Source organism: Sinocyclocheilus rhinocerous, unplaced genomic scaffold (genome assembly GCF_001515625.1).
Source record: "Sinocyclocheilus rhinocerous isolate Xijiao unplaced genomic scaffold, SAMN03320098_v1.1 scaffold866, whole genome shotgun sequence".
Taxonomy (NCBI): domain Eukaryota; kingdom Metazoa; phylum Chordata; class Actinopteri; order Cypriniformes; family Cyprinidae; genus Sinocyclocheilus; species Sinocyclocheilus rhinocerous.
Window position 1 is genome coordinate 174,090 of NW_015647500.1, and position 10,621 is coordinate 184,710.

Genomic DNA, 10,621 nt, shown 5'->3' on the forward strand with positions numbered 1-10,621 from the left:
ATGTATTTCCTCAGCGACCAGCACGGATCAGCTCCAGGCATGACAAACCGGATATTGTCCTCTTTTGGAAGACCAAACAATTAGTTTCGCTTTCACAATGAAACACACAGCATCTCCACAACATGGCGGCGGCAACAATACTACAGCGAGAATAAAAGTTACGCCTTCTTTCTTTGCGTGAACATTTGGGCGGTGTTATGCAAATCTTCCCACATAGTGACGTAGGTATGTGGGGGCGTGTTAGAACGAGGCGTTTTAGGTAGGCGTGGTTGACTCTTAAATTTTATAAAGAATATCTCTTTGGATTTGAGACTTTAGTCTTTGCAACTTTACAGATCTTCTTTATGCACCAAGAGCTTGTAACACTCCAAAGAGAAAGGAAAAATTGAAATCGCATCATGAGACCCCTTTAAGTAGAATTTTTTTCAGAATCATTCTCACCAAAATTTCGGTGCTTCCCTAGTTATTGTTTGTTATTGATGTTTTAATCAGGTTACTTGTCTGGTCGGTAAGTAAAATTCTCTTTCACTTGCCCCTTCACAAAATCCACTTGTCCTGGACATTATAAACTACTCAGTGTCTCAATAACTAGATTTTTACATTGATGAATTTAAGTTGTGAAAAACTCACTGCAATGATAATCTAGGGGATTATAGGTGGTTGCCAAGGTGTTGCTACGCAGTTGCTAAGGTTTTTGTGTGGTTGCTAGGGTGTTATGGGTTGTTGCCAAGGTGTTGCTATGCAGTTGCTAGGGTGTTTTTATACGGTTTTTCTACGTGATTGCTAGCATGCTTTGTGTGGCAAAGTGTTGCTATGGAGTTGCTAGGGTGTTACATTGCGGTTGTTAGGGTGTGGTTGCCAGGGTGCTGCTATGTGATTGCTAGGGTGTTTTGTGTGGTTGCCAGGGTGTTGCTGTGCAGTTGCTAGGGTGTTGCTTTGGGATTGGTAGGGTGTAATTTGTGGTTGCAAGGGTGCTCTGTGTAGTTTCCAAGGTGTTGCCAGGGTACTGCAGTTGCTAGGGTATTGCTCTGCAGATGCTAGAGTGTTTTGGGTGGTTACCAGGGTATTGTTATGTGGTTGCTAGGGTGTTGATAATTCAATTTAATTAAATTCAAATTTATTTGTATAGTGCTTTTCATGATACATATCGTTTTAAAGCAGTTATTGGGTTGCTAATGTGTTCTATATGGTTGTTAGGTGGTTTCATGCTGTCTCACATCAAAAGGGTCATGCATCCTCATGTCAGTGATATTCTGCTCTCTAGATGTTGTGTCCGTCCTTTAAGTCTGTCTTTGTCTTTGTTATGGTCTTTTTAGCAACATATGTTATATGTGTCAGAATATATGTATTTATATTTTACACACACACACACACACACACACACACACTTTCTGTTTCATTTGCATGTACAAGAGAGAGACAGCAGCACTAAAGCAGAGAGGCAGATTAGGGCTGTGAGAAATGCTTTTCATCTCTGCTGATGCTATTAGTCGAGGCTCTTTATGGATGAGGACAAATTGAGAAAGCTCTGCCGCTGGCTACGGCGCTCATAAGAGAGCGCTGCATATTTAATAGCTCTGCATTCGTATGTTGTCTTTGTCAAATGAAATAAATGCTGATTAGCATACTTGCCCAGAGGGTGGGCCGTCTCTGACAGGAGCACACGCTTGCCAGATTTCCAATCGGAAAATGTGTTTGATTATTAAGTAGACGGGTGAAGGAGGCAGAGTTCCTGGAGATGTGCCTCCCCTGTTCATTTCATTACAGCACACTTGGAAAACTTGTTTCAGTCTACAACTTGAACATTGTTCTGGTAGTTAGTGCTCAAAGGTTTGGGGGCAGTAAAAAATTTTAATTTTTGAAAGAACTCTCATATGCTTATCAAGGCTCCATTTATTTGTTTAAAAATACAGTAAAACAGTAAAAACTGTGAAATATTATTACAATTTAAAATAGCTGTTTACTATGTGAATATCTGTTAAAATGTAATGTATTTCTGTGATGCGCAGCTGTATTTTCAGCATCATTACTCCAGTCTTCAGTGTCACATGATCTTCAGAAATCATTCTAATATGCTGATTTGCTGCTCAAGAAACATTTCTGATTATTATCAATGTTGAAAACAGTTGTTGAATTTTTTTGTAACATTAAAGTATGTAAAAATATAAGTACAATTTCAAAGTTCTTCAAAGAATGCCATGGTTAAAAAAACAAGATATTACCATTGTCTAAAAAATCCAAAAGGTACTTTTTGCAAGTCATGTTGCTTGTAATGTAATCCAGTTTAGCGAGTTTTAGCATCTTTTATTTCTCTGTTTGTCGGCTTTATTTGGCTCTTCCTTTGTGAAACTCTATCATTTGGATTCATGACATGCTTCAGGTGTTTGTTTTATTCCATTAATAAACTCATCCGGCAGAGAGTACTGATCAGGATAGAGCGGTTCACTTCAGAAATGTGCATTACACATACAGATGTCACTACAAAATGCTGTCAATATGTGCTGATTTTAAGATATTCAAGATGTTTCATAGCAGATTGATGTGCTGAATGAATGATTCTAAGATATCGGTGTAATATTTTGCATTTAAAGGCATGAAAAACAAAGATCACATTTTAAGTGAGACATCAGTTCTGATGCAATTTTAAAACATGGAAAGCAAATCTGACCCTATTTACTTTCATAATGGTGTTATTGCGGCTGTTTCTGAAATCAATTCCTCATGGATAAAACCAAGTCCTGGCCTACATTTATTGTCCATCTGTTTCATTCAGAAATGCATCACATTATGGAGGTAAACTGCTTGTGATTGTCGACTTTGAAGTGTTAAAAGACAGTGTGGACTGTAATGTAGGAACTCTACACATCCCACACACACCACAGCACATTTCCACCAAAGATCACTGAATAAAATCCCATGTTGAGAGTAATTAGCCTTAATTAGTCCAACCGTTGAACTTGCACTGCGCTGTCCGTCTTAATAAAGCTCACAGAATAACCTCAGATGAACATAGAATTCCTCAGAGTTTTCTCTTTCACGGCTTAAGAAACTTCACGTTTATGTCTCATTGAAAGAGCTGATTTGTTGCCATTTGTCTTAAAACTGCTATGAAGAAGACATTAATTAGCCAAATGTTGACAGATGCATATCTCAGGTCATCTGGTCTTGGGAGAATTTGAGGTGTTTGAGATCTTTGGAATGTTGGCTAATTTCTCTTGAGATGCTGTTGAAATCTCTCTCTTTTTTTTTCCAAAAGAAGAATACTTTTGCGTTCCACCAAGAAACTTTGCATTTGCTCAGAAATCATTTGCAAGACTTTAGCGCTCCACAGAGAAACTGTTCGCTCGCAAAACATTTGTGTTCACTTGCAATTTTTTGCGTTCTCAGAGAAAATTAGTTTTTGCTTGCAAAATTTTTGCATCCTCTGAAAAACATTGTTTTTGATCGCAAAACTTTTGTTTGCTTGCCAAATGTTTGCATTCCCAAGAAACTGTTTTTGCTTGCAAAACTTTTGCATTCCACAGACAAACTGTTGGCTCGCAATTTTTTTGCATTCCCTGAGAAACTCTTCACTTGCAAAATGTCTGCGTTCTCCGAGGAACTTTGTATTCGCTTGCAAAACATTTTGTTCACTTGCAAATCTTCTGCGTTCCCCTGAGGGACTTTGTAGAATACTTCAGTCAGATCTCCATTTAATTCTGCTTCTGTCTAGGTCTAGATCTTTGTGCGATTTTTCTTTCCTACTGGACCTTAACTGTAGCATTCAAGAAACACTTTGCCTAAAAATAAACTTGAGAGGAAGTCACTCTATAATTTCAGCTGGGATTTTCCTCTTTTGAATTCAGTCTGGTATATTTGTGCTCGAAACTCTTGGGGCCCAAATCGGCTGATAAACCAGCAGACTGCTAGTGACAGAAAACCACAAATGACAGTGTGGCGTTCCTCTCTTCACCCAGCAGGCGCCGCGTGTGTGTGTGTGTGCGTGCACCCTTTAGATTCCACAGGAAAGGAGCAATTTCCTATTTCGGACCACAAAATATACCCGCGAGCCACAGCTTTATAGGATAGTGTGTGTGTAGTGTGAGACTAAGACGATATCTTTCTCAGGTGTTTGTGTGTGTACTCACCTTTTCTTATCTCTTCTTTGTGTTTTACAGCATCCATGATCACAGAAACCGGGAGAAGGTCGTGTCTCAAGCTGAAAGTGTACGTGAGACCACCGAGTAAGTGTCACTTATTACAAACCACACGCGTGCGATTCTGTCGGAGGCATTGGGTTACAGAAACTCCCATGCCTTTCAATGCAACACACTTTAATGGACTTTAAGGGCAGGTGACTGCTTCTGTGTGCTTTCCTCTGATTGGCAGGTGGGTCGGGCTGCTGAATTACCACTAACATGATTGGCTTACGGTATCTTTTTCATTTCTTCTGTTTTTGTAGATGGCTGCGAGAAAACCATAGGCATTCACGACCGCGTTTTTGTCGATGACAAAGTAGACAATGCATTAGAACCAAGAGGTCAGTATGGCTTGAAATCACCTTCGCTCTGTTCAGTCTGTGTGCTTTACTTGCTCTAATCACTCTGTGCATGTGTATTAATGTACCTTGATTTGACTTGCGCCTGCGGCTTCTCTGACACTTCGAACCACAAAGACTGTTTTATTTATGCATGAGGTACACATCGTATTAATAATGCATTCTCTTGTAATAGCTGAGGGCTGTCTGTCAACATCTCCACCCTGTGCACAAGCAATTAAGCGACCAGAAATTAGCCATGTGACCTTTAAGCGAGCCAAAAGCTTCAGTCAGTCAGTGTCTATCGTGGCTTCCAGCTGAAATGCATGGATTATATTTACACACTGTATCAATATATGCATGCACATCGACTACGGGAAGAATTAAGATCCAAAACTTGGATATGCACGATGGTTTTGTGCCAAATTAGCAGTGTCACGTGGGACGATACCAAGCTTGTTTTGGCTTCTTCCTGATAAAACCCATTACATCCGAACACATGGCACTTGCTAACATACTGTATGCACGACTCCCGGCTCGTAATATTTATTGCCATTTCTGTCACGCTAGCTTTGACTTTCATGGTGTCATGATCAAACATTGGAGCTGCATTCAAATTCAAGATGTCCTGAAGTAGACCAAGGGAGAAGTCGGACTGTAAATTGGTGTAAAGCCCACTGTGACACGAAATGAGCGTCTGACCGTGATCAACCACAGACTGCTTTGGTTTTATGTGGTGATTAATGGCGAATCCGTCCACAGGCATATTGCCTACACTGTAAAAAAAATTCCGTAAAATTTACGGTAAAAAACCGGCAGCTGTGGTTGCCGGAATTTTACCGTAAAAAATACGGTAGTAACGTTTTAGGTTTTACGGTTTTAACTTAAATTTACAGTTAAATACCATAATTTCATTAACTGATATAATGTTAATATACCAACCTATTGAAGTACTGAAATCTGTTTTGTACCCAGTCATAAAAATGCGGAATGTCACAGAAATGTGGCAAAATTTGGATAAAAAGAAATTGAAAGTATGCGTAATAAAATCGCGATATGGACTCGAGTCTGAGTCACTCCGTCACCATTTCATTTGAGAAAACTCGTCAAATTCACTACAACCCACCAAACTTACTCTGGTTAAAAGTTTGGTTAAACTTAAAGAAATTATGATAGAAACATATTGTACAATAGAATGTACGTCTCAATATAGTAATGATAATAACAATAATTAATGATTGTTTATTAAAGCATTATTTTTTTAAGGAATATCAAAAAAAAATGTTTATCCACATTTTAATATAAACTATAAACCTTTTGCAGCACTTTGTTTGCAAAAAAAAAAAAAAAAAAAAACGGGGAAAAAACAAGTTGTTGAAATTTCATTTGAATGCATTTTAAAATATTAAATTGTTAAAGTAATATACATTAATTATAATAACATTGTTTTTGATAATATATTTGCATTAAATCTTAAAACAGAAAAATTAAGAACAGACAACAGAATTGTTTTACCATTTTAATAAATTATTAAAGTTATATTAATTTAATTGATTAGACAAGCTTTTTTATTATTTAAATTAAATTAAATTTTAAATGCAAATGGAAAACACTGTTTTCAAAAAAATAATAGGATTTGTTCAAATTTAATTTTGTTACATTTTAAAAGATTAATTCAATTGCTAAAGATTTTTAAAGCTATTGTTTTTGATGATACATTTGTATTAAATCATAAAGTATTAAATAAATCATAAGAATGAAATTAAATCATACAGAATAAATCAGATTAATTTAAAACAACAACACAGAATTTCTGAAAAAAAATCAACATTTAATTATTATTGTTACAATTTTAATAAATTATTAAAGTTTTATGAATTCAATTGATTAGACATGCTCTTTGATGATTACAATCTAATTAAACTATTATAAATTAAATTAAATAAAATTTGCTGATTTGCCATATACGGTATATATCTCTGTATTTTCTATATTTTTCTTTTTGGATTAAAAAAACAACAACTTTTATTTCACATCCTGCCTAATGTTGTCCAGTGAAACAATGTTCATATTAAAGGCTATGAAAACAAATAGTGAATGTAACTATGTAGGCTATGCTATATATTATGTGCATTACTTTATTACATTGTAACATTAAAATCTAAAAACAAAAATAATGCTTTTAAAGCAGAAGTTAAATTCAGTAAGCTAAAAATAAAAATGAAAGCACAGACTAATTCACTGTACAGTTACTGCTATCATAAAAATACACTTACTTGTAGGTTTAAAAGTCTACATATGGCACATTCATTGGCCAGCTACAAATATTTCAGCAAAATGTGTATTTTTTTTTCATCTGAATTTTTGCGCTCCGTCTGTATGGCACATATGTGCTGCGGCGCTTGTTCCCTGAAGTCTGTGAAGTTTAGCGGAGACTCAACAACAAAATGGGAATATTTCCATGACTTTCTAACATTTACAGATGGAGAATATAGCTGTGAAATGTAAGTTCATTGAGGAAAACGGCACATCTCAAACGCATTACACAGCAACAGTAGCTGTTAGCAGCACATGCAGCCTTTCTGACGGGACAAACCGCTTTAAACTACATGTGTTAAAGGGTTAGTTCACCCCAAAATGAAAATTAGGCTGTTTTACTGCCCTTAAAATAAAGCATGCCTCATGTTTAGAACAAATTGGATTATGCACTTTCCCCGCAGCAGCTGACTCTGTGTATCAAATTACTGTATATCGATATAAACAGTATTGCCTCATACCATATCGTTTAAAAATATATATTGATATATCATACAAACTCGATACTGCCCAGCCCTACTGTAGACTTCCTGATCTGTAGATGTACAGATTATTTCACAGGTTACACTTTATTTCCATAGTCTGCTTTAGACATTCTACAAACTATAAGAGACTTACTTACACTACCGGTCAAAAGTTTGGGATCAGAATGATTTTTTTTATGTTTTTAAAGGAGTTTCTTCTGCTCATCAAGGCTGCACTAATTTAATCAAAAATACATGAAAAAATAATAATATTGTGAAATATTATTAGAATGTAAAATAGCTGTTTTCTATGTAAATATACGTTAAACTGTAATTTATTTCTGTGATGCGCAGCTGAATTTTCAGCATCATTACTCCAGTCTTCAGTGTCACATGATCTTCAGAAATCATTGTAATATGATGATTTATTATCAGTGCTGGAAACTGTTGCTGCTTCATATTTTTTTGGAACCCGTGATACTTTTTTTCAGAATTCTTTGATGAATAAAAAGTTCAAAAGAAGAGCATTTATTTAAAATAGAAATCTTTTCTAACAATATACACTACAGTTCAAAAGTTTGGGGTAAAAGATTTATATTTTGAATAAATGCTGTTCTTTTTAATTTTTTATTCATCAAAGAATCCTGAAAAAAGAATTGCAGTTTCCAAAAAATATTAAAAAAAATTGGCAGCACAACTGTTGCCAACATTTATAATTCTAATAATAAATCAGCATATTAGCATGATTTCTGAAAGGTCATGTGACACTTTATACTGGAGTAATGATGATGGAAATTCAGCTTTGCATCACAGAAATAAATTCTATTTTAAAGGGTATTAAAATAGAAACCATTATTTTATGTTGTAATAACATTTTGCAAGATTACTGTTTTTTTCTGTATTTTTGATCAAATAAATGCAGCCTTGATGAGCAGAAGAGACTTCTTTAAAAAACATTACAAAAACATTACTACACGTCAGCTAACTCTCATTAGAGTAATAGTAGACTTTCAGGTTGGGTTTATTGTTAGGGTGCTTGCAAAGTTACTTATAGTTAGTAGAATGTCTGAAGTGAGCTATCAAAATAAAGTGTTAACATTTCACAGGCTCAGAAAACCAGGTGCAGAGCCAGTTTTAGTTTAGTAGGCGATCCGTGGTGAAAAGTTGTTAAAAGCGCATGCTTATATCAATTAACACTGCAGATAGTGTCAGTGTAGTTGAGTACAGTATAGTTTTCTCATGCATTTTCACCTTGCCAACACACACCCACCCAGGCCTGAGTTCCTGGCAGCGCCGTGTCATGATGGAGGCATTGATTTATTAGTCCAGATCCCCACTGAGAGGCTGGAGGTGTCTGTCTGCCCGCCTGAATGAGCCAGCAAACTGCTCTGTCCTCCCCTCCCAAGCATATTTATCTGTCTCCTTTAGCGCCACACCTGTCCGTTTCTCCCGCTGACGTCCTCAGAGAGACGCCATTTGCACTTACATATTGTTGTTCTTTTGTTAGTTTTGATTACTTCTATTGTCCTCATTTGTAAGTCGCTTTGGATAAAAGTGTCTGCTAAATGACTATATATATATATATAAATTCTACAACCAACTGCACAGAAGTTGATCACATTTTTTCGGTGTCTCCTCGTTTCCAGATGATACCAGTCACGAGGCTGAACCGTCCCGGAGCGACGTGTCGACTTCAGGCCTGCGGCACCAAACGTCACGCCCCTTGCTGGCCCTGCTGCTGCTCTGCATCTCTGTGTTCTTCACCTTATAGCCCCTCACCTGCCCCTCAAGCAGCCCTCGGGAGACCCCGCGCGTCCCGGCGCCGGGGAGGGCTTGAGATTCACCAGGAACACTTCTGCTGCGCTTTTGTTTTGTTTTCCAATATTTAAGTGGTCCTTCGCTGTCTTTGATTAAGAAAAGTCAATTAGTCGCGCGAAGAAGAAATTCAGATCGCCTGTTTAACCAACCGACCAATCAACTGCGGTGGCCGGTCGCTGCGGATTGGCTGCCAGGAGGAAGGGGGCGGAGTCTCAGATTTGATTTGGGTCCATTGGGAGCGAGTCGCTCTTTTGTGGGTAATTAGAGCACATGTTAAGAAACGCCGGAGGCCCTGTGAGAACTGAAGGTTTCTAGGTGGGTGTCACATAAAACAGACATAAACATCAACCCGAGTTCACCGGCTCTGCTGTTAGCGATATTATATATACACAAAGACTCTTGCCTTTCGTCCTTCGTCTGCCTTCCCCTAACAAATTGCAGAATCCATCGGAAGAAACGGTCTGTTATGCGTCTCGCCGCAGGATCTTTCCCAATCGAAGGAAGACGTTGGTTAGTCCGAATTTGCATTTGATTCTCTACTGCAATTTGAGGGACTTGTCTTAGTAGACCACACCACTAAAAACAATGATTTTGTATTTTGTAAGATAAACTTAACTGCAACATAAATATCTATATTTTTCCTATGACCTTTTATCAATTGATATGAGATATCAACATTAACGGATCATGGAAATTCTTTTCTTGTCATAACTGTGTGTCCGACTCCATTAGGAACCAAATATGGAAAGGGGCTCCGCATGATGTTTTCCCCTTTTACATGGGTGGAAAAAATAAGCATTTGTTTGAATAGGCCTTATACTGTACACTATACTAATATCTCCTGGAAGTGCTTCGAATTCAGCATTTCGATCGGGGAAATAAAGTCTAGTTTCATTTGTTTATTTCATTAATGCATCTGTTTGTTCTGTAGCTGTTAATTGGTGCAGTTCTGACTCGTTTAATATGCTGATGCCTGCAGATAGTGTCAGTGTAGTTGAGTACAGTATAGTTTTCTCATGCATTTTCACCTTGCCAACACACACCCACCCAGGCCTGAGTTCCTGGCAGCGCCGTGTCATGATGGAGGCATTGATTTATTAGTCCAGATCCCCACTGAGAGGCTGGAGGTGTCTGTCTGCCCGCCTGAATGAGCCAGCAAACTGCTCTGTCCTCCCAACCATATTTATCTGTCTCTTTTAGCGCCACACCTGTCCGTTTCCCCCTCAGAGAGACACTGTGCTTTCCAAAGCCATATCACGCTCAGTGATGATAACCGCAGTCTGTGTGTCTGCACCAGTAGACCAGCAGAAATGCACTGAGACTCCAAACAGCCCTGCCTCCGTTATTACTGAGGATTCTGACAACAGGAGTCTGGCTCATTTGCTGCTTAAAGCTTAGACGGCAAATGGACGTGTACTAGTGTTGTTTTTTAGTATCATTCAGATACTATTACATGTTTCACGTAGCAAGGTATTTATTTATTTTATTTATATATATATATATATAT

At 37.5% G+C, this 10,621-nt stretch overlaps 1 protein-coding gene across 2 annotated transcripts in view; it reads left to right on the forward strand.

Moving 5' to 3' along the window:
* Positions 1-10,077, forward strand: part of LOC107709298 (ephrin-A5b) — a 119,389-nt gene extending 109,312 nt beyond the window's left edge. The window contains exons 3-5 of one of the 2 annotated variants that reach the window (XM_016513764.1): positions 4,158-4,223; positions 4,442-4,519; positions 8,943-10,077. In XM_016513764.1, the coding sequence (XP_016369250.1) occupies positions 4,158-4,223; positions 4,442-4,519; positions 8,943-9,067 (269 nt within the window). In that variant the 3' untranslated portion in view covers positions 9,068-10,077. The remainder of the gene's footprint in view (positions 1-4,157; positions 4,224-4,441; positions 4,520-8,942) is intronic. The other variant, XM_016513765.1, reaches the window with a different exon arrangement.
* Positions 10,078-10,621: the final 544 nt, after the last annotated feature.